The following is a 24,839-nucleotide window of genomic DNA, read 5'->3' on the forward strand; positions in this document are numbered from 1 at the left end:
GAATTTTAACGCATAGAAAAGATGATGGATGTAAGTGGTCTTCAGTGACCATGTTGTGGGATTTGGGAAAGAACAATTTAAATATAGTTGCTTTGCAATGAAGTGGAGACTCTGAAATTACAATTTCTGATATGTAAATTGTGCCACTTGATACTGGAATCAAAGCTTGAGTGAGCTGGAAAGGTTAATGTGGGACTGATTTGAGCTGTCTCCCCCTTTTTCCAAAGAAGGATTTTGCCTTAGAAGTGGCAAACTGGACAGTAGCTCTCGAAATTCTGTAGTGGCTCTGAACAGAGAGGAGGAAACTACCATTGCCTGCAGCTTGTATTTTGCATATGCCTAAACAGAATGACTAGGACTTCATGGCTACTGGATGTGTTCAGGCAATACCTCTTTCTTTAATTTACCAGGAAGTGTTATGGGATCATTATGATGAAGATGAAGCAGCTCTTCCCCAAAGTGCATGTTACAATACTTACCTTCTCGAGTTGCTGCTACTTGGTCTTCAGGAAAGAATTGTCCTTACACAGAAGGTGGCAGTTGATGTTGTTTTTCCCTGGGCTGTAGGAGATACAGATATACATGTCCTCAGCTCTCAGGTTGCATTACACTTCAGCAGGTACATTGCAGAGCCACCTCTAGCCGTCTGTTAAAGAGGAGAATCGAGATCTGCAGAAATGTATGTGGATGCATAAGCCTAAAAGAGGCTTTTTGAGTCTGGGCTGCAGATGACTTCTCAGTGTTGGTCTTAGATGAAAGAGTTGCTTAGGTTTTGTGCTAGTTCAAATGGAGATGCTCTATCAGAATTACTGCTTGGAAATTAAATGTGGTACAGTATCTGTGAAAATTTGTCAGTTTACTGGTTGTTGTAATAAAAAAGTGGAGTAGAACTGCATTCTGTGTCCATAGCATTAACCTTAAGACAGGCTTTTTTCTCTGTGGACCCTTCTCTTTTGCTGCAGAACCCCTTAGTTTACTGTTGAAGTACATCATCCCATACTGTGACTTGTGCCCTGCAGATACTGTAAACAATTTTCTCTGAAGGTAGTACCAGTTTTCTGTTTCAGATACATCCATGTTATTTTGTATAAAGTGCCTGCAAAAGGCTATTCTTAATAATATTGTTTCCTGACCTATAAAGATTGTTTTTTCCTGACCTAGACCACTCCAAGGGCATGAGGCACAGAATAACTACATGTCTTTCTTTGTACCTGCAAGTCATAATTTTGACATCTTGACTTGGAGTTTTTCTGGATTGGTGACTTTGATCTTTTTAGTAAAATCTATTCTTTTGGAGATTTGCTAACATGTAGTTCATGCCTTTGTGCTGGACATATTTTTGAAATCTGAAAGTCAAGACTTGAGTGCTCATACAGCTGATGTGCCCGCACGTCATACCTTGGTGAGGCTCTGTACGTGCTGGATGCTGAAGATTTCTCAGGAGACACAAACATCATGAACAAGTAGGGGAGTTGATAATGTGCATGCAAGGAAATGCTGTCTGTGGTGATTGATGTGGTCTTAATGCTCGTAATAATCACTTAGTCCTGCTGTCAGCACAGTTGTACTGACAGGGACCTCATGAGCTGATACCCATTGACTCCTAGGACATAGTTTAGCTCTTCTCAGGAGCTTTGGTCCGAATGGAAGCTAAACTCAGTTTTGGGACTTCAAAAACACTGTACAGTATTAGGCTTCAATTTGGGGTGTGGGTATAGAACAGTAGCCTAAGTCTGGCAAGTTGCTGCCAGTCTTGGCTCTCCTGTGTTCCTTGCCATGAGGAAGAAAAGAAAGGAACAGACCTGCAATTTGTAGTTTCGATACTGTAAAAAATATGTCCATACTGTGGAGTCCATATAAGGCACTTAAAGAAGGAAAAAATGTTTTGTCAGTAGGTTTAAATTTTGCTGCATAACCTCATTTTTAGAAAATTCTGCCTACTTAATCACAGTATGTCCTCTTAGTGTATAAGTGATTAAATGCACGAATTTTTTACATGAATGCATGCAAAAAAAATAGGTATTTTGTCCTTACTTGTGTTACTGATGAAAGCTGAATTGTGCGTGGGTGGGGTTGGCAAACTTGCTTTGACATCTTAAAGCATCTCACTAACAGCTGTTCACAGGTGAACCTCTGGCCTGTTGTGTACTGGTTGTCAGGTTGATCCTTTGGGAAATTTTCCTGTTTCCTCTTAATTCTGGCTGACTGATGCCTCTTTGCTAGGCAGTGGGATGTGCATGGTGATCTACAAATGTGGGTTTTTTCCTTGCAGCAGGGGAAGATCTGCATAAACACCCTCTGTGTTCTGCAGAATTGCCGATTTGCTTTGGCTTATCATGACAATACTCCATTTGGTTTCTGGGGGGTGGCTGTAAGTCAAGATGATACATGGTCTTTCAGTTCTTGAAAATACCACTGGAAGTTCTCAGCAAATGATCTCACAGCTGTGGATGGTAACTTTGTCTGATTCACATACTTTGGAATGCAGTCTCTGCTTCCTGTGAGTGCTGAGTTATCTTTTTACCTGGGGTCCTGCATCAGGGTTCCAGGCAACAGAAAGCTACTGCCTTGTCTGTCACTGAACCTCGATGTGCTCAGGTGTAAGTTCTCTAAAGAAAGTTAGGACTCTAAAGTTCTCTATCCATGTGGTTTCTGCATGGTTGAGGTAATTTCATACCTCAGGTCTGTATGTGTTAGTTTCTGAGATCCTTCATTGCTTCTGGGTCAGCTCTTCATGTGATAGAGGATACTTCTTCCTGGCTTATGGGACAGAGGCCTGAAAGAACTCCGTGGAAGAAGGCTGGGGGCAGTTAATCAGCAATCCTGTTCCCAGTATCTTGTGAACATACCTCCTGTTCCTGTTAGTGCTATTCAGTGTTATCTGAGCTGGAAATTAATCTGCTCTGATGTTTAATCACAACATTCCTGTTCAAGAACAATGAGAGTGTCGCTGCCCAGGATGTCCGGAGGCTTTTTGTGCCTTTTGTGGTTTCCCTGAGGTGGGACACGGGTCTTTATGGGGCCTGCACAAGCAGCTTTAGGAAACACAAAGGGGTCCTCTGTGCATTCCTCATAGGGGCCTCCATGAGCCTGGTCCTGCTGTTGCTGCAGCCTCACAACCCAGTAATCCTGTGACTGGGCAGAGGCAGAGGAGTAGGAAACCTTCTGAAGGGTTAAGATTGGCCTGGAGAGACCAGAGGATGGAAGCAGGTGGCACACCCTGCAACTGGTACTAACGCAGAAAATCTGAACACGAGAAATGTCCAAGTTTTAAAGCCACATGCCTAAATATAAGGTCTTAGTTGTGGTTGTTATGAATAATTGTTCTTTAGGGAATGATTTTATAAATTGACCTCAGTTATACTTGCAAATAAAGAGGAAAAAAGGACACTTTAGTGTGGAAGGCTTGTAAGTTTGTGTCTCCATGGCATCAGTTTTAATGTTTGCTGTCCCAAAAGCTTAGGATAAATTTGTAGGTTTTTCATCTCATCTTCTCAAATTCAGTCGCAACTCCTAAAATATATTTCAGAGTGCTCAAAGATCTTGTACACCCTCTAAACTTTTCTGTCAGTGGAACAAAGGTGTTTCAAAACTTCAGTGTGTTTGTATCAGTTACTGGAAAAAAAAAATGTATCCAGTGTATGATAGAGTGCCTTGACCTCCCCCAGGACAATGTTACAGTTAACTGAGAAATCTTAGAGAAGTATATTAACTTGTGTCTTGTAAAAGACAGGACGTATTCTTGGCAAAAATCTCCTTAAAATTAAGTCTCACAAAGCTAAAAAAGCCCAGTGGACACAAAATACAATTTTTTTTTCCACCAAGAGTCTGTGTGCACCTGTGTCAGCCCACAGGAATCTAAGAGGCCTTGTGCTGTTGCAAAGACTGGTGGGATCAAGGTGGCTATGGTGTTCTTAAATGTTAATTCATGAGACTGAGTTGAACTGTTGGCAGAGGGGAAAGTTAGGAGGCCTAAATGAAGGCTGTCAGGTTTGTGTGGATTTTTGTAGTTTTGAGTTTCTCTGACACGGTGTTGTGTGAATATTTTGAAAAGTTATTGCAGAGTAGTAGACAGTCAAGAAAGCTGCAGAAGAGATTGTTTATGTGACTTTTCACCGTGTACTGAAATATACCATTTGCATTTCATAAAGTTTGTTAGGGCACTGGTGTTCCCAAAGAGATTATGTAGTACCTGAGCCTTCTTTCTAAGTTACTGTGTACTGTGGGAAAAAGTTTTCTTTTGCTTTTGTCATCTGAACTGATGATATCTTGACCCACAGTCATGGAAGGACTCAGAGGAGCAAGAAGTCAAAATAGACCTGACTTAAACAAGCAAAAAAAAAACCCAACCAAACAAAAAAAAATTACCACAAAATTTCTTTGTACTTATTCCTGCAAGAGAAGTTAGTCATGTTGCAAATGGAAGGTCATACAGATACCATGGTGTTTTATCAAGGAGTATCTTCTAGTTTAGTAATTCTTTATGGACAAAACCTTCTACTTTCTTGAGGGAAATATGCACTCAGTGAAAGGCAGCAGCGAGTTGCCTGTCTGGACAAAGGGCATGTTTCAGAGAGTTGTGTGTGGTAATTGGGTTTTGGTTTTAATTTCTGCTATTTGTGGCTGCTGTAGAGCACTAGGGCAGGTGACTAGAACCTAAGTTTGGTTGTGGAAATAGTTGCAAATGGCTTTTCTTGTTTGTTTGTTTGTTTGTTTTTCCTTTAAGTTCTAACTTCAGAGAGAGAGGACCAGGGAAAATGTCATCAGATTTCTGCATCTTGGAGCTTCTTTTGCCTGAAGAGATGCACTTGGTTCTGAAAGATCTACAGTGATATGTCTTAATGTGCCTTGTTATTTCTTCAGCTTGAAATGTTGATCAGGGCATGGTGCTTGATCCAATTTCTTCTCCTAAGTGTGGTCTCTGGGACTCTTTCCCTTCTCTTTTCAGTAACTCTCAGGTTCTGCTCACAATTTTATTAGAGCTGTCTAAGTGGCACGTTAATCTTCAGACTAGAAGGAAGTTGCCCATCTTCTCCACTGAACTTTGGAGATGCATATGCTGATAGAACTGGACATTTTTGATGAAAGTCAGCAGCCAGTCACCTTGGCTACTGGGTCTCACTGATCAAGATATTTGATGTACTACTCCAAAATGGCAATGTACTGCTCTTGTTTAGTCTGCTGTCCTACCTGCCATGCAGCTTTAGCTTTTACTGCCTTCACTGCTCTTTTTCCGTGTCCAGGAGTCTTTCAGTAGGAGTTCCTACTTGCAGGTAGGAGGATGAAGCTGTTTGACTTAAACAAAAAATGGAATCTCAGGTGAAGCCATGTCTGCATCTTACGATTTTTATGAATTTTAGCTAGTGATCCTGAATTCTTGCATCTCACTCTTGGTTGAAACACAGTTGTTTCAGTGGTATGTACTTGAAAACTGCTCTTCCTTGTATGTGCAGAGCTGCTTTATGCCACTTCTATGTGTGTCCTTACAAAGCACACTTTTGAGAACTGGCTGTGGTTCCTCTAATGAAACCCACAAAGCACTTTTTCTCTTGGAGAAACTAATAAAAATTACCCAAACCATATCTCTGCCGAACCAAACTGTTTCTCTTTTCATCTTTTCTCAAAGTCACAGTATTTCTGGAAGAATAGAGCTTTGGGGAATGCATGGGCATCCACTGTTTCTTTTTGAAGGAAAAGTCCCTCAACAAATCCAACAAAAGCATTGGAGGTTTTAGCCTTTTAGTCAGGGCTAGGACTGAGCTGAGCAATGTCTGATCAGAAACATTCCACGTGGACTGCTAGAGCTGCTGCTGCTGAAGTAGAGTGACTTTGGAAACTCTTTAAAGCTTGGACTTTGTTCTCTTTGTAGATGCTCCTCTACACATAGCCCTCAGGAGTACCCCATATAGAGATGAAAAAGTAGAAAAGAGAAGAACTTCAACTCCTGTAAGTGCATTAAATAGTCACCGACATTCTATTAGAGACCAAACCAGGAACCACATAGCAAGAGCACTGCGGAGGCCTCGGGAAAGAGTTCAACATGGTACGGCTTTTGGTTTAACATGGAAAGTTAAACGTGGAAAAGTCTTGGGAAAGTTTTGAACATTGTAAGGAACTGATAATATTCTGTATACCATCATTTAGAGAGAGTAATTTTGTATAAATGTATGGCATAAAATGTAAGCAGTGGTTTTTCACTGTCAATTTGTAAGTTTTCATGCTATCTGCATTGGGGTTTTTTCTTCCCAGTCAGTTGATACTTTTAAGATGTAAAAAGTACTAATGTATTAAAGGTCATGAAAAGATTGTAGGTTCTTTTAAACTCCTGGTTGTCCAAATCGTTAAATATTTTAAGTAATCTTGTACTTACTCAGATACCTAAACTTAAAAGAGGGGAATGGGGGTGGGCACTGGGCAGTATGACCTAGGGTGTTTTATTTTGTAGGGGTTTTTTTTCAATAGCATTTGACCACTTCTGGTAGTCAGCAATTGCTACTAGACATCTCTGAAGAACTTGACAACTTTGACTATTCAGTGGTATAGTGTAAACCCTGTTTATACTGAAATCTACTATAGTATAGGTGTGTAACAGCCAAATGGGATGGGGGGATGGATGTATATGGCACACGCTCACAGAAACAATACATATATTTTAATATTTTGTATGTATATAAATGATATATAAATTTCCAGCATACTTCTAGATTACTACATCACTTCTTTCCTTCAGATGTTGGTAAGAATTTGAGTCACAGTGATGAGGAAAACACAAAATCTGAGGTTAGACTACTGTGTCTATGATAGATGCTCTGTATCCTGGAGATCATCTGCTTAGCTGCCTGTCTCTTTGTTGTTCTGTTGATCATAGCAGTCAGGTAGTATTAAGCATCTTGTTTGTTCTTGGACATCCCTTACAGCCCTCCCTTGTAGGAAGGTCTGAATGAGATCCATCAGTGTCTGCTCACTGATCTCACTCAGTGGGATGTGTCCTATGTTCGAGTGTGGCATTTAGAGATTAGAGTGAACTTTCACAGTGGTGGTGTGATAGAGGATGATGAATACTCATTCCAGTCTTCATGAGTCTCTGCCATTCAAGGAAGTTGAAATCCTTCATTTTTTTCCCCAAAAAATCCAAGCCATTTAAAAATGTAGTTTTGTGCTTAATTTTTAGGATTGTTTTTCAGTTTATCGTTTTGTTTGATCATGTGAATCTGTGAGGATGCTGCTAACCTAGACAAGTCTCTCTGTCTGGTCTTGCATCAGTGAGAATACATTGCACTTCAGAGCACTTACAAGAAACAGCCTTAGGCAGCAAGATTTTTCAGTACCTGGTTTTTTGGAAGGCTCTGGTATAATACTTGAATGCTTGTTCTTTGAAGATTTTTTTTTTTTCAGGGAAACGAGCATTAACTGTGTTGTGCATTTCAGAAGATAGCTGCACATAGAAATTTGCAAAAACTTCGATTTTTTTTCAGATTTTAAGACACATGGGGAAGCTCAAGGGGACAAAGTGACAATTTCTTTCATATTTATCTGGGATATGTTGATAGTGATTGAGGAAGCTTATCCTGTGCCCTTGGATATCTTCAAACAAATCCAGCAATCTTATCATGTGAATTTCAGTTTTCAAATGAAAAGAAGCAAAATTTTCCTACCTCTGTTGAGCTCAGTTATTTTCTCTTTGCCCTTCTGGAAGAATAAAATGGCAGAACTTCCTTGCATCCCTGTGAGCAGAGAGAAGGGAATGGTACCCAGAGGATCCTGACCATTGGAAGAACAGGAGATGAGGACAGAGGAAAGTAAGAAGGAAGTTGGAAGCACTGTGTTGGCAATTAAATATGAACCTTTTTTTTTTCTTCCTGTTTTTTGTTGGTTTTGGTTTTTTTTTTTTTTGTTTTTTTAACCCCCCCTCAAACACCCATGGAGGGGGTGGAAGAAGATGGCTTTTGTGCTGCCATTCCTGCTGCCTTTGAGGGCCAGGTGACTGGTGTGGCTGTGTGGGTGAGGACACTGAGTTGCCTTCACTAACCTCATGCCAAGAGGGGCACAGAAGTGGCAAAGTAGCAGGAAATCTTCAGGGACTGAGAGGGATGGGGAGGTGCAGAACTAAAGAATCTCCTGAGGACAAGCTGTTGAGCATGTCTCCTGCATGCTTACCACGGCTGATAAAATGTGACTGCAGTTTGCACTTTCTCAGTGAACTGTTTATGCCATAAATACACAGCAAGTGAATTGGGGAGTTTACTGTTGGCATGTATGAAAGAGGTTGACATAATACACTGGTATTGCTGGTTTGCTTCATAAATGGTTACAGAGGTTAGAGACAACCTAGGGTTCTCAAATAGTTTGTGCAAGTGAAGATGTCTTACAGTATTGAGTGTCTTGAAGTGCTTATTCAGATCTCTATCATCCAACATTGAACTAGGTTTCTGAATGGGATGGTGAATGGCTCAATCAGCCAAGCACACTTGAGAGCAGAGCCCTTTTGGGATACAAGGCGTCCTTCCATAGTAGGCATTGATTACATCTCTAGCTGAGTCAGGATAATTTACTTAAGGACTGTGTAAGTATCTAGAAATGCTGCTGCTGAGACCGAAATCTGAAAGACAGGAGTTGTAACCAAACACTGGGGTCCAGAAAGCAGGGATTTGTATACATGACCTTGCAACAGGGTTATACTGTGCTGTGCATGCTCTGAGGATAGACTTGATTGACAGCTGTCACTCAATCATTCAGAAATTAAGGTGTGTTTTTAATCCCATAAAAATAGGATGGAGAACAGATGTTGAGATGTTGAGATAAAAGCCAGCTGAACCGGTTACTCCATTTTCAATATCAAAATATTTGACTGGGGAACTGAATTTTGGGGTGTTGGGTTTTGTTCTATTACAATGCTAGTGAAATGTCCAGATGTAACAAATCCCTCAGTCTTTTTTATAATCTCTGAAGCATGTAAATTATGGGCACTGCTGTACATTTGATGTCTCCCACATAATACTCATATTTTGTTATGGGACAGTCAAATTAGGACTTAAAATAGATCATTCCAATTGAGAGCTCAGGACTTCTTACATATAAGTTTTCTTGGTTGGTTGGTTTTTTTTTTTGGTTTTTTTTTGTTTGGTTTTTTTTTTTTTTTTGCAGTGAACTGGCCTTGATTGTCCAAAGAAACTGTGGAGGCCTTTAAGAAAATTAATAAGTAGAATAAATGTATATATATATTTTAAACTAACTTGAAATATTGTCTAATTTCAGCTGTTAAAGGACATGAGAAGAACAAAGAAAGAAAATCCAAAGACTATGGAAGATCCAAGTCAAAGAAAAAGAAAAAAAAGAAAAAGAGGTCTAAGCCTGGTAAAGCTCATTTTTCTTCTGTAGATGAAACTGGCTTCATTGTTTTGTTTTGTTACCTCAGAAAATTCGCTTTAGATCACTTAAGAGCAGGCATTGCCCTTAAGACTGCTTTCTTCATATAGCTTTCATTTTATTAAGTGGTTGATTTTAAATTGTGATTGGCAAGATAATCTATTTCCTGGTTAAGCTTCATTGTGAATGCTGGATGGCCACGTGGCTTGCAGTAATGCTTGTAATGGCACAGAATAAATGTCACTCCTAAGTGAATGTCAGTCTTTAAGGCGGGCTTTTCCTTAATAACTGTGTCTCTGTTGCAAGCTTTGCCCAGTTAGGAGGGTGCAGGTGCCCTGGGTACAGGCTATTCTCAGTTACGTTAGTTCTGGGCCTGCTTTGTGAATGGTGGAGTTTGGAAACATTGAGTCCTCTTTTTCTGCTGTTAACCTTATTTCTTACACCTTCACATGGGGGGGGGGGGGGATGTGACAATTAGTCCAATTAAACCTGTCACAGCCTTAATTTCTTTCTTAGAGGAAGTTAATCTTTTTTTTTCTGAAGAGATTAAGTAAAAGCCCAATTTAAAGCTGTGTCCCCCTCATGTCTCGTAACATGCTGTTGCACTACATTAAAATGGCTGTAGCAGCAACGTGTCTTCTCTGTTGGTTTCATCTGTGGAGGCCTGGGAATGCTTTCCTTTGGCCACTTCAAGCTTTGAACTTGATGTAGAGGCCTGGGTGTTAGAGGTAATGGATTCTTCACTGCTGAAAACACAGCTGATTCTGGAAGATTTCTTTGGTGAAACATTTAGGGATCAGGTGTGACAACTTTCTCTGCTATTGATGGATGTCTGGGATCACTGATGCAGCATACTTCAATCTGCTAGGCATAAGTTGTGAAACTAGATCTTAAGGAGGAGTTTCTGAGATAGAAAGGAAATACCTTACTTTTCTGTTTGCTGCCATGAAGAAATAGGGCAAGCTATCAAGAGAGTGGATGGGAAGAACCATACGCCAAGTGACTTAAATTGTACTGAAACAAATAATTTTAATGAGTTTCTGATTGTATGGTGCTCATAAGTATAATGATAATGTGCAAAATATAATTTGTAGATTTATGCGCAAATAAATCCCATGAGCTGCTTGTCAGTCTGTCCTGGGATTTTAAGATGTTGTGTGCCTTTTTTTGATGTTGACCTTACGGTAATTCAGTCCAGGAACTGTGAAGATTTTTTTCCACATACCTGGAGGGTCCTACTTGTAACTGCAGCCAGCCTTATTTATATCCAGTGTAGGCCATGACAGGTGGGGACCTCACAGAGGAACCATTCGCGGTGTTTTCTTCATACACTCCTAATTGGGGTTTGTCCACCTGTGTATCCTGTTCCATACATAGACTAGGAAAATGAGTACTTTCTGTCCACTTCGAAGTCTGTGAGAGTAGGGAATGTGTGTAGCCTGTGTCAGTAAGAGTGGGATGTGAGGGGGAGGTCTCCAGCTAGCAGTGCTTGTGTGGAAGTGCCTGTAAAGCAAAAGCATTTCTACACCTACTCAGCCTGAAGAATAGTTAAACCCTGGAAAGGCTGGTCACTTACACCTTTCTCACTTCTGTCAGTAATAAACAGTGACTGAGCGGCATAAAATTGTCTGGTTCAGACAATACCTTCCTTGCCTCTGGAAAGCTTGCACATCTTGCAGCAGCATCATGCAGTCCCTGAGTTCCAGCATACTGGGAACTGGCTAAGTGAATGACACATGCCTGCTATGGGCATGCATGGTGCTGTTTCTTCTGTCAGCTTTTTTTGACCACAGATTTTTAATGATAACTCTTACTACAATTTTACAGGGTATTCTGGCACTGGGGAGAACACAGATGTCTCACAAGAGCTTTCACTTGAAAAACCAGTTGTCACAAAATCTATTTCTTCAAATAAATCATCTGCCCACCCAAGCACACTGCTGCACTGCGCTGATTCCGGACAGCACAAGGGAAAATCAAAAGTAAATGGTGAGATGACTCTCCTCTATGGCTTGCTGGTTCTGTTTTTCATTACCAGTAAATATGCGAGCAGCACTAACATGTTTGAAAACTGGTTCTTGTTGTGTGAATTTGGCTATTCTTACTGAGGGCTTGTGTGTATTTCTTTCCCTCTGACAAGACTGGACCCAGTTCGTTTGCAGAGCTTGATGTTGCCACTTTTTGCTTTGACTTTACCTTCATATACACTTCAAGACTGTTGCCCTTATTTCAGAAATCAAACTCATTTTGCATTTTTTTTCAGTACCTTATTAACTTCTAAAATAACCATGTTCCAACTTAATAATTACATTTTTCGTATTTTCAAAGGTTTCTACAAAGTAAAAACTCCTTCAGAGTTAAAAATGGGTGCTCTGCAAGCTTGTTGTGTTCGAGAGACCACTCGTGTGGTGTGGTGATGTGTAGTTGTGTAGATACAGAATGATACATGGTTCTAACGACTATTTGAGCTTCTTAATGACAAGCTCTTGAGTAACTGTTTATTGGTGTCTTCATAATACTTCATGCACAGATCTCATAAAAATCCAGCTGCTGTGTACCAGCTTTCATTATTCTTAATATCTTGGTCCATATTACTATTTACTGTCACAAGCTGGTACAGTAAAAAAGACAAACATTTGTTTTGTCTCTTCTTAAAACTCACAGATTTGAAGGAAATAGAAAATGTATGACAGCTTGATTATATACAAGAACCTTAACTTCCTTTTTGTACAGATACACTGTTGAGAACCATTTGATTTTTTTTGGACACAACTTTGTTTGTTATTAGACAAAAGTAAAATTTAACTTCAGGTTAAACAGGTCAGACAGGAAAATTTAGGTCAGACAGGAAATATTAAAAACTACTGAAGTGCAGATGGTGTAATGTCTTGAAACATGTTTTGCAAGTCTGAGCAGTTGTGTTTCTGGAGTATATCAACCATAGAACATGTGGTTTAGTAACTTGGCCATCAGTTGCTCAGGCTTCTTTTGATCAGTTCACAGACATTGAAAGTGGTGGAAAATACTGGAAATTATTTTTTTCCATCCTTTTCGCAATTGTTTTGTTGCTTTTTGCATCTGCAGAATTTGTGTCTAGATAAACAAGGTCTGGTGTAAATAAAAGTGAAAATTTTGTGTAATATGGAAGTGCAGTGTGCCTAACCTGTCGCTTTCACAGTGTTTTAAGAAAGAGTGTCCTAGTTCAGAGGTGGAATAGAACTTTCACACATGAAAATAAACTATTGTGTTGGGTTCTCAACCCCTTTAATTTGAGAACAGATGTTTCTCCAGAAGATGTAGTTTATGCCACAGACTGGTGGTTCTATTTTTGCATTCTATGATTAAACTCAAATTTTTACCTTCCATTCCCCTCTAACTCATTAAATTGTTTTCAAAAAATTAAAATACCTCATCATCTTCCTCTGACCCTCCCATTCTATCCCCAAGGAAGATGCAGACATTGCTTTAATATTACTGAGGTAAGAATCTCAATTTAGCATGCTGTTCAGTAAAAATTTTCTTGGCAGTTTTATTCAATCTAGGATGCATTCATGCTTTAGTTAAATAGTGTAGGTGTGTTCTGGAAGAATACCTTGTGCAGTGCACTGCCTGTGAGTTTATAAACGCATCCTAAGCAGAAGACTAAATGAAAATAATAATTTCTGAAGCAGGATTAAGTTCTGTGTTGGACTCGGTATTTCTGTCATGGAAACATCACTTTGTGAGATTGAGTGGTTCATAAAACAGAACTGTCCTGCCTCTTTTTGAGAGCTCTGCACTAGAAGTGCCAAGTCACAGTTCTGTACAAATTGCTGCAACTACCATGAATCTTGTTTGAATGTAGAAGCCTGGTTTTGTTTTTTATAGTTATTTGTCTTAAGAGACTTTGTGCCTTTGGTTTGAGACACTTCATGTTGACAATACAGTTTTAATGACAGAAGCTGTTAAGTTGGAGTATTTTGAAGGAGCCATCAATGAGACTATGAAACTTCATTATGTAGTAACTTTCAATAAACTGTCAATATTGTGATATTCCTTAAATTACACTGTGAACTCATGCTTTTACGAATGTATGTGTGCATACTTGGGATGGGATCCCGAGGGACTTTTTTTGTCATTACTCAGGATTTTATATAAATTCTTCTTGTACAGAGGATGACACCCTGAGTGAGTCATCTATGGATAGCTTGCTTTGGAGTGATGACGACTGCAGTCAGGATGTTGATGTAACCACCAACCCTGATGAAGAAGTTGAAGAAAGTGATTTTGAGATTGTTCGGTGTGTTTGTGAAGTAAAAGAAGAAAATGACTTCATGATTCAGGTATGAAGTAAAGGTAAATGCACATTTCAGTGGAAGGTGTCAGTGGAAAAGCTTTTGTTTTGTACATGAAATATGCTATTGTTGCCTTCCAAAGTCATAACATTTTTCAGTTAATCTGTCAGAGTAACTGCTACGATAGTTAAAACAATTTTGCTTCACAGTACAGTTTGGGATTTTTAATTGAAGGAAAGAGGGAAAATTCACTCCAAGTCATAAATGGTTGGTTTGTCATCTGTGAATTTTTCTAAAAATAGAAGACTTCCTAGACTTTGAGAATGTATATTTGAAATCAGTGATTTTTAGGCTCCCTCTAATTTAGAGCCTGTTCAGAACATTGCCATGAGGTAGTAGTGTACCTCCCATTCCTCTGGCCTGGCAAGAAGCTTAACTTAGACATACAATTCTTCAGACAGGCTGAACAACAACAAAAAAATCCACACTTGAGTGTTTTGCTTTAAAGCAGAGCTGCACATGTCCATTCCACATGTATGTGCCCTTTTTAAACCAGCTTCGCTGAAAACTTGGAGAGGTTTCTATTACCTCTCCTGCTTAAAACTGTTGATAAAGACCTCCTTGGAAGTTACCTGCCTGTTTATTTTTACTTTTTGAGATGTTTGTAAATTATCAGGAAATTATTCCCTACACAGCTGCTCTGAATGATCCCACCCAGTTGCTACTGATTTCAAGAGGTGAAGTCAAAAAGATAAATTCAATTTCTTCATAATTTTTTGTTCTAATTAATTTTCTTTGGGTTTCCATGCTATTTCATGGAGCTTTGCTGTGGAAGGTTTGATGCTTTTTCTCTTAGTAGTGAGTTCACTTCGATGCACACTGTTGTTTTAGTGTTGGATCCTGGCAATGCAGGGCAAAAGGTACCTTATGAATTAGTAGGGGAGGGTGGAGTGATGGGCAGTGGTCAGATTTAAGTAAATAGCACCAGAGAGTACAAGAGAAAAAAAGGAGTCTGAGAGTGGTGACTAAAGGGGCTGAATGTCCTCTGAGGAGATGGCTTACAGGAAAAAACCCAAAGAAATAGCCCAGAGTATAATTTTCTGGCAAAAGTAAGCTCAACACTAGGTTGGGATTGCAGAATGTAAGGAACTGTCAGCTGGCTCAGGATACAGCTTATGGATGCCTTTCCTTTAAAGTTTCGTGGGCTGCTTCTTAAGATGGACTTGCTAGGTTGAACTAGTTTGGGCAGGTTTTTTGGCATATTGCAAACTTTTTAACACTTTGGCTATTTTATGAAATAATTAGCTAGGAGAGTAGGTTATTCTCTCTGGAGAGGAGATGAATGAAGATCAGCAGTATCATGAGTACCTGCATTCTCTCTGGGGATTGAGGTGAGAGGAATTGCGCTGGCACTTGGGGTACCTGCTCGGGTTTGCTGTGTACCCATCTTGGTATCGGAATGAGGAGCCGGGACAGTTTCTTCATGGATCTGGCAGAAGGTTCATTCCTCCCAGTATACATGTATCCCCTCCTCTCTTACAAGAGGGAGAATGCCAAGCATTCTCCTTGAGCTGTGCTCATTTCCATGAATGTACCAAATTTAGAAATAATGAAGGAAAACATTAATTTTAAACACATCAGCACCTTCTTCTCCATGAAAGATGGGGGGACTGTTAAGGTTTAATGAAACTCATACACAGTTAAAATGGGAGTTTGTTCCTTTAGGTATGTAAACTAAACTTTCCCCTACATTCGGAAGATTTTATAAACAATTTTCTTTGACGTGTACTTGCCTTAAATTGTCTTGAGCAATTTTTGCATTAAGGATGTCATTCATTGCACCGTGATGCAGAAGTCTGGGTTTGCATTTATAGAAGTATCTGCTTCAGTTAGTAGAAGTCAGATCTGGAAAAAGAAGTACAGAAAAATACTGTATTGTTGGTCAGTGCTGTTTTGTTCCAGTCTCTATAACTGCAAGGAGGTTACTAGACTTCATTTATGGAGCTGGTGTAAAGCAGCAGCGTAGCATTGCCCTGTGTTCCTTCTGGAGGCACAGCACTCAGTTTTTATGGTGAGGCCCAAAAAAGTCCAGACAGACTGTCATTGTCCCTTCTTTTCAGGTTTTGTACTTAAACATTGGTGAATTTGTGTATGATGCAGAAAATTCTGGGGCTAGATTTGATGGCCTCAGAGGTGATGGGTGTAAATGGACTTCAGATTTTTTTTTTTCTGGAAGGTGAAAAGCTGCTTTAAATACACGTCTTTTGGGTTCAGTTATTTCTTTTGTGACTTGAATTTCAATTTAAATATTTTTGGCACAATGCTGCACGTTTTTTCTCTTCTAAATCTCCTACTTTGCATTCTTTGAACCTCCCTACTTACCACCTGGGCAGGGAGTAGCTTCCCTGTAGCATGTGTGCAGAGCAGTATCCTGTAGCCTGGCAGCCACAGTGTGCAGTAGAACCTGCAGGTTAAAGAATGGACCTGTGCCCTGACGGGGTTGGATATTTAAATATCAGTTGAGTAAAATAAAAAAAAGTTGGAATGCTTGTGCTGGTTTGAAAGTAAACCAGCGGGAGAAATGACCCCCACATAAATACCTGGAGAGAGATTTCAGGTCGGAGTTACAATTTAATAGAAAGATCACAGTAAATGCAATGATACACAAAACCTGGCTTAAACCCACAGTCAGACTACAGCCTGGTACCCTATTGCTCAGGGTGGTGGTCACAGTCCTACCAAATAGTGAGTGCAGTCCTGTTGAAATGATGGTTGTGGTTGAGAGCAGTGGTCCTGTGGGAGGTCTGGTCCTCCTGCGGAAGTTCACGTCCTTCTCTGATCTGTTCAGTGGTCCTCATGTCCTAAGTCCCCAAAGCACCCAGATTATTTATGGTCAGATACAGGCAGGAATGCTCGGTACCTCCCCCAGAGCGGGGAATTTCAGAGTGGAATGATGTAGTCCAATGAGTCATGGAATATGCTGGGGAGTCTTTGATGGCCTAAGTTGTTACAGCTGCCCATTGGGGCCGTTGAGCCATTATGGCCCCTCTGGCAGAGATGACCACCTTCAGCTGGGTGTAGTTATCACGGTTCAGTCAGTTTGTGAAGACAAAGAAACACCACCCTGATGTGCCCAGATTGGGGGGGGGGGGGAGGGGGTTGCCCCTTTCCCTTATCTAACACTTGCTGACTGGGGGGTCGGGTGTGCAGTGGGCAGCTGTTGCAAACCACCCACCATTAACAGTTCATTAGGAATAACGTAGATGGGAATAGAATACATTGTTTGGTTATAACCCCACTTGTAACCCAGGACAGATGCTTCACTAGAGTTCTGGGCAAGATTGCCTGGAAGATCACTGAGTGCAATATGGCATGATTTATAGGATGCAGGTGTAACTCCATCCAGGAGCTCCCTTATTATTTTTAGCACACCATCTATTTCTCTTACCTGTTTTCTCTGTTTTAGAACATCTTTTTCTGGCTTTAGTTTGTGAAAGGAGGATGGTTTCTCTGCCTTTTTTGGAAGCATCGCTTAAATGCTTTAGGTCTATTCACCCATTTTGGAAGGCAAAACATTGTTGGTCCCATCCTTCAGAAACCTGTTTCTGACCTTTTACATTCTCCATTCCTGGAGCTTCTATTTCCTCTGCGCCTGGACTGCTCATTTAATGCACTGAAGTATTCAAAATCTGGTTGTCCCTTTCTGTCCCTCCTAGCTTGAGGAAGCAGACAAGAGCATTAATTAAAGTGGTGTTGAACACAGATGACATGTTTAGCAAGTTGGCATTTTTCTAGGTCAGTGAAGAGCAACATCTGAGATTGTTTGCAATTGCTTTTAGGGCTTGGTTTAGCTCATATTGCAGTCCTGTTGCAGCATTGACAACATCTCTGCTTTTGGTTTATGCTCTGAGAAATAAAGGGTATATGATCTCTTGTCTCACTGCTTGGGAAAATAGTAATTTTTAACTGACATCACAGTTTCCAATCAAAATTAACTTAATGTTCTTATGTGGGGTTTTGTTCCATGTTTCAGTGGTCTGTAGCCTACAGTCAAAATTTTGTCTCTCATTAAAATACTGGTGGGGGGAGAAAATGACAGAAACAAAACGTGAATGTAGTTTTTTTCCTGCTCTAGAACAGCATGGCTTTAAGAACAGTGATTACATTTTAAATAGTGTAACTGTGCCAAATAGATCCAAATTATATTCAGTTGTTGCCAGTATGCTTGCCCTGCCTTGGAAGGTTGTTGGAAGCTCTTAAAGCTGGTGCAGCTGTATCTGTACTGCAGGTTTGTGTTAGTTGGGCTACCTTTGAAATGGATAAAATGTTGGGGGTACAAGAATCAGTAAAGCATAATATTGGCTATTCCTGTGTGACATAAATATCTCTGGGATTTGGTAATTGAAGGTGGTTTACTGTTTAAGGGGGAAGCTTTTGAATTCAGAAAAATTGATCTGTTTTGGTGAAAAAAGCTTGATTGCTCTGTTGGCTATCCTGGTTACATGCACATGCATCTCATGAAAGATTTTCATCTCCATAGGGAATATTTTCCTACCTTTCAGGATCTCTGCTTCCACTTTTTAATTGTCATTCTCCAGAAACATATGTGAAAAATGAGTGGGAAGGGCTCACATTTTATTATAGCCTGATTTGTAATGTATTTGCTTGTTAAGTGGAAGGTGAGGTGCGGATATTAATAGATCTTTTTGTCTTAAAATATGTAAATCCTGTGTTTCTTAATTGACATAATGGTATTGAGCTCCTCTAGCCTTCATTTCTGTTAATGTGTACTTTGTGACTTTGAACAGTGTGAAGAGTGTCTGTGCTGGCAGCATGGAGTCTGTATGGGCTTACTGGAAGATAATATACCTGAGAAATACACCTGCTATATTTGCCAAGATCCTCCAGGTACAGAAATTGAAGGTTACAGACTGTTGTTATATATGTAGTAAATCTGCTAGTTTGTCTGTATCTCATCTGTATCTATAGCTATCTATCTCTCTCAAAAATTACACTGGTTTTTTTCCCCCCTACCTGTGTCTGTCACTGTAGATAATTTTCAGTTACAGATACAGAAAGTATAATTTATGTGAATGTCCATGAGTCAATATTGTAGAATTACAACAGGAGAGGAATGGAAATGAATGTTTTCACTGTGATGACCGTCTGTCACGTATTTGCTGTAAGGGATTGTACTGTCTGTGGCAAACGAGTGTAGAAAACACTCAGGAAGCTCAAGCAAAGACTCCCCATGGGCACAGCTTAGGAGATGAGGCTGCAGCTCTCCCCCAGCAAGATCAGGCTTTTATTACGCATTCTTTAAAATGAGTTGGCACAAGGCTCCTGGCTCTCCTCAGCTGTGGCTCTTGTTGACTGCATTACCTGCTGTCATGGTTACACACTGGCCAAATGCCAGGCACCCACAAAAGCTGCTCACTCGCCCTCCCCTGCCACAGCTGGGTAGAGGAGAGAAAAGCTTAACAAAGGGTTCATGAGTTGAGATAAGGACCAGGAGAAAACACTCCAAGGGCAAAACAGGCTCAACTTAGAGATACAAAGCGAGTTTATTACCAACAAAATCAGAGGAGGATAATGAGAAATAAAATGAGCCTTAAAAGCACGTTTTCTTCCCCCAGCCCCTCCCTCCTTCCCACCTACAGCACAGGAGACAGGGCGTGGGGGTTTTGGTTGGTTCGTTACCTGAGGTTTTCTTCCACGTGGCTCAGGGAGAGGACTTGTTCCCCTGTGCGGCCGGGGGCTCCCTCCCACGGGTGACAGTTCTCCGTGACCTTCCCTGGTGTAGGTCCACTCTCACGAGCAGCAGTCCTCCCAAAACTGCTGCACTGTCAGTCCCTCCCATGGGCACACAGTCCTCCCAAAACTGCTGCACTGTCAGTCCCTCCCATGGGCACACAGTCCTCCCAAAACTGCTGCACTCTCAGTCCCTCCCATGGGCACACAGTCCTCCCAAAACTGCTGCACTCTCAGTCCCTCCCATGGGCACACAGTCCTCCCAAAACTGCTGCACTCTCAGTCCCTCCCATGGGCACACAGTCCTCCCAGAACTGCTGCACTGTGGGTCTCTCTTCCACGGGCTGCAGTCCTCCAAGGCCAGGCTGCTCCAGCCTGGAAGCAGGGCCCTCTCTCTCCACCGGGACTCCCACTGGATCCCAGCCTCCTGCAGGCATCCACCCGTTCTGGCACGGGCACCTCCCCCAGGGGCTGCGGGTGGATCTCTGCACCCCCCGTGGATCCCCAGGGGCTGCAGGGGCACGGCTGCTTCACCGTGGTCTTCACCATGGCCTGCAGAGGAATCTCAGCCCCGGTGCCTGGAGCACCTCCTCCCCCTCCTTCTTCACTGCCCTTGGTGTCTCCCTGTTGTTTCTCTCACATGTGCTCACTTCCTCCTCTTCTCTAGCTGCAGTTAAAACTGTGCATGCCCCACTTGGTTTGGATTTCTTCTGAAATCTGCTATCACAGAGGTGTTACATCATCCCTAATTGGCCCAGTCTTGGCCAGCAGCATGTTCATCTTCAGCCACTGGCTCTGCTGGACATGGTGGGAAGCTTCCAGCAGCTTCTCACAGAAGGCACCTGTGTGGTCCCCCTGCTACCAAAACCAGGCTGTGCAAAACTAACACACCTGCAATAACCTATGTGTTGGTATTTACCCGGGGTAACACAGTTAAGAGTTGATTAAGCAATACATTCTCCTTCTAAGTAGATATTTTTAAATGCATTGGTCCATCTTGCACAGCAGGTAAAATTACACTTGAATATTTTCTGACTTTCTACTCTATGGATTACAAAGCCATGCTGAAAGTGAAAATGTATGAGGTTTGGGCTTGAGTCCATGGTTATAAATGGCAAGAAAATGGATCTCTGTTCACCTGATGAAAATACCTTTTTGGTTTGTATATGTATTTGGATTGTGATCTCAGGGTTTTTTGGCTGTTGAAAGGTACCAGATCTTTTGTACTTTAACTCATGGATTTGTGTAGTTGGTTTACTGCTGTTGTTTGTACTCTCAGCAATGAAGACATGCTACACTTTAAAATTTAAACTTCTGCTACAGAGACAGCAATATATTCAAGGCTTTTTAGAGTATCTTGCTTCTAGGATTTTAAACTTATATTAAAGATATTTTGCTTTTATGTCAGTTGAAGGTAGTTTTAAATGGAACTAAAATGTACATGTAAACTGAAGTTGTGTTATCATACTTGAATATGAGTGCTTTTATGCAGAAACTGATTACAACTTCATTTGCTTAAATAATCATTAACTATTCATTTGCAGATTCTGAAATTCACATTGGAGGGGGCTTAATTTTTGCTTCTGTCTTGGAAAAGGAACACATGTCCAACTTCTTGACTGCAGAGGCTGCTTTTCAGTGACTCTGCTTTTTGGCTTGAAGTGAACTAATAGGCTGTATGAATCTGCAAGGAAGTGGCTTTTAAAACTGGGGCGTGGCTCTTCAGCAAACTCAGGAGCTTTCCCCAGTCTAAACTGCTAGGACTTGTAACAGCACCACTCATTCTATTAGAAATTAAAGCAAATTTAGTGTAATTTTGTCTAAAAACTGTACTAACTGCTATTTTATTCAGGTCTTTTTGAGTCAGGTGGGATTTTTAAGAGATTTGTTAACATTTACCCTTGCTTAAACATGATCAAGATGATTACGTAGCACAATTGCTTGTGGATATAGTCTCTTAAGGTTATATACTTCAAAAGGGAGCACTTTTTACCTCAGAGTACACATCACCTCATTTGTTCAGGTGACCATGAAGTTCTCAAAGTCACTATTTTATTCTTGTGGACTGAACTCTACTTTTCTGTCACAGATCTCTGATCAGAAATTAATGAGGGAGGGCTAATGCAGGTGCAGGGAGTGTCTCCAATGTGGTTCTGACCATACCAAAAATTCTGCTCGCCTTCCTGCTTGACACAGGAAGGTTGAGCTGGTACAGCCTTTAAAATTCCTTTTTTCCCTGTCAAGATTTCTGATGCCACCTAATAACCATGGATTGCTATGTAGTGCCAGCCTCAGTCTTACTCTGCTGCGTAGTAACTCCCTATTTTTTTAGCTTCTCCTCTAGTCAATATTAACCTGCTCCTATTGGAGACCTTTTTGTGACTATGGTTCTCTTGTTGTGCTCCAGTTTTATCTCTGGTTTTGTGGGCTTGCTGCTTGGGCTGTACATAGGCAGTGGCTGATGCAGTGTTTCTCTGGGTGCTAAGCTGTCTGCTGAGAACATCTGTAGTAACTGTATGTTTTACAGGGTGGGGGGAGCTTTTGTTAGGTATTTAGCATGAAGCTTTTTTGTGTGTTTGCAATTTAGCAAGCATCTTTCTTTGTAATACTGTTTGTTTGGCAGTTTAAGTTATTTCTACTGATGCATTTAACACATTCAACACCATTTCATTTCAGCTGTTGTTGATATTCCAACCTCTTAAGATAGAATTATCATTATTAGCTTGACTTAGGAAAGTTTTCTATCAGAATCTCATCCTTGATTTCTTCAAAATGTACTTTAGCACAACTGTACTAATACACGTATGATGTTAAAAACAAGACCAGTGGGAAGTTAATTGCCTTTTTCTGCATTTTTCTGTCTGCAGAGAGCTGCATTCAGACTGTAAGTTATGTCATAACCGTGGTTAGGCTAGACAGTGTGATATCCTGCTAAAAATACACCTTTCTCAGCCTTATCTGCAGCTGCCTGTTGCGGATGTCCTTCGGTGGAATTTGGAGTCTGAATGCTTTTGCAATTGGGAAGAGGTTTTTTTGCTTCCTGCTTTACAAGCTCTTAATTTCTTCAGGGTTATGTCTGGTGTTAACAGGATCTTCATTGGTTCTGTTGATAAGAACAAACAAGCTGTTGCGGTACCTGGAGATAATTAGAATTACTACCAGTAACGTCAACATTTCATTTTAACTGACTCATTACTGTCACTTTAGGTCAGAGGTCCAGCTTAAAGTACTGGTATGAAAAGGAGTGGTTAAGTAATGGTCACATGCATGGCTTAGCATTTTTGGAAGAAAATTATTCCCACCAAAATGCCAAGAAGATAGTGGCCACCCACCAGCTGCTTGGTGATGTACAGCGAGTGATCGAAGTCCTGCACGGGCTGCAGCTGAAGATGAGCATATTACAGTAAGCACTATTTAAGTACCAGCTGGCATGTTCTCCTCGGGACTTAGGCTGCAAGTATAAAATAACCAGAAATTCAGACTTAGATTTGTGCTTCTCTGTGGATTTATAACATAGTTTGAATTGCTGATGTGATCTTGGGAAAGGACTTGGCTGCTTGAAAAGTGTTCAAGTGGGTTGAGTGTAAATGGACAATGTGTATAGAAAGGGTTGGGAAAGTGTGAAGAAAGAAGGGAGAAAACTGAGAATGACAGCTTTTCCTGAATCACCCAAATGGATTTTAAGTAAGAACAGGATAGACTTATAACCCATCGCACCATTTTTACAGCCCTTGCCTTCTCCATTCCCAAATCTGATCATAGCTTGTCCAAGAGGAATCAGATCTTTTTGTTTGGTACAGTATGTTGTTCTGCTGCAGTGGGAGAGTGGTTTCACCTTCAGCAATGTGCAGCACTTCATTTCTGAGGAAAGGTCATTTCAGCTATATGTACAGAAAATAACATAATTATTTATACAAAAGGTTTTTCTTATAAAGTCAACTTTTCTGCATATTTTCCTCTTTAAGTTATCCTTGGGTTCTGATGACTGAAAAAAATTCTTTTCTAACTCAAATCCAGCAGTTCTAAATCTATTGAATTCTACAGTTGTAAATTATTAGTTGATAAATTGCATGGCAGCAGCTATTTGGAAAACAAAGTGGTTTTGGCATTCTTTAGACCGTTCCCCCTTATCTGTGGTGATGCAGGAGGTCTGCTGACAGAACTGGAAATGCTTAAACAGTGGAATAATGCTTAAAGCAAGAGAAGTAGTCATTTGAACGTAAGGTTTTGCTTTTCCATTGTGGGATCCTTTAGTTATATCTGTAAGTAACCTCTTTCCACTTTGGAGACTGAAACATAAATATTGTGAGGCCACTCCTTGGGCCTTTTATTAAAGAGTGGAACTCCAGTTTCTGGCTTTCCACTTGTGAATTGAGATTTACACAGTACAGAGGTAGGGAGCACTGGGTGTGTATGTGATGGTTGCTACAGGTTTTGTTCCTTTTCTCTCTCATGCTGAGATCAGTGTGATGGCCTGGATTAATTAAAGGTGAGATGCAGTCGTGTTTGGATCACCTGGTTGAAAGCTTCAGCCCCTGTTTTCTGTATCATGACATAAATCAGAAGGGATTTGAAAAGTTGCTGAATTAGAAGAATGATCATATTGTTGATGCAGATCAACAGATAGAAGATGATTTCACAGGTGCCTGAAATGATTAGGAGAGTGCTGCTCAGTGTTTCAAGGAGGTGGCAAAGGATCTTAGGTGACCCTGAGAGTGCCATGGGAGGGTGAGCCTTCAGCAGGCAGGAGTTAAAAGGTTACTCAAGTATTAGCATTTGAATTTTCATTCTTATAAACCGGTGCATCATTTTTCAGAAAAAAATTCGGTCTTTTGCAAAGTTATCCCTTGCTCTGTTCTGAGCAAAATATTATGTCTTTAGGTATAGCAGATGAGTGGAGCTGGAGCAGAAAGCTTTGGTAAATGAACACCTGGCTTTCACTTTTCCAGGTGTGCCTTCAGGATGGCTCACCAGTATGACAGCTGGTGATGGGGTCAGTAGCTCTGACCAAGGAAGAGGTGACTGGTCTGGAGAGATGGTCCCAAAAGGAATTGTCTTCCCAGGGCCCGGTGTTTTCCTTCAGCTGCTGGCCAGGAGAGCCCGTGCAGAAGCTGTCAGCTCTTTAGTGATTGTCAGCTCGTGATTTCAGCTCAGCTCTGCAGGGCAGCCTCCAGGCCAGACCAGAGAGAGACGAGAGGCCCGTGTGGCTGTTCCGCACGAGGCAGCTTTATTGGTCTGTACCCGGCGAAGGGGAGGCCAGGGATGGGCAGCTCTCTGCCCTCGCAGGGGCAGGGGGCTGGCTTTATAGGGATACAGGGGGTGGGTGCCAGAGGGTAAAGGCCAATGGGTTACAAAGGATCTGCATGGGGTCTCCCAGAGGATTCTGGGTTTGTCGTCTTCTCGCTGTAACTGAAGAGTAGCTCCCCTTCCAGGGGAGTTCTGCTGGGA

General features: G+C 41.0%; 1 protein-coding gene across 3 annotated transcripts in view; it reads left to right on the forward strand.

Annotated features, from left to right (window-relative positions):
• PHF20 (PHD finger protein 20) overlaps window positions 1–24,839 on the forward strand; it is a 69,771-nt gene that overhangs the window by 39,026 nt on the left and 5,906 nt on the right. For 2 of the 3 annotated variants that reach the window (XM_082292613.1, XM_082292614.1), the window contains 6 exons: window positions 5,870–6,043; window positions 9,256–9,354; window positions 11,194–11,355; window positions 13,519–13,688; window positions 18,449–18,548; window positions 22,599–22,794. In XM_082292613.1, the coding sequence (XP_082148739.1) occupies window positions 5,870–6,043; window positions 9,256–9,354; window positions 11,194–11,355; window positions 13,519–13,688; window positions 18,449–18,548; window positions 22,599–22,794 (901 nt within the window). The remainder of the gene's footprint in view (window positions 1–5,869; window positions 6,044–9,255; window positions 9,355–11,193; window positions 11,356–13,518; window positions 13,689–18,448; window positions 18,549–22,598; window positions 22,795–24,839) is intronic. The other variant, XM_082292615.1, reaches the window with a different exon arrangement.

This window comes from Coloeus monedula, assembly GCF_965178545.1.
Source record: "Coloeus monedula genome assembly, chromosome: 17".
NCBI classification, from domain to species: domain Eukaryota; kingdom Metazoa; phylum Chordata; class Aves; order Passeriformes; family Corvidae; genus Coloeus; species Coloeus monedula.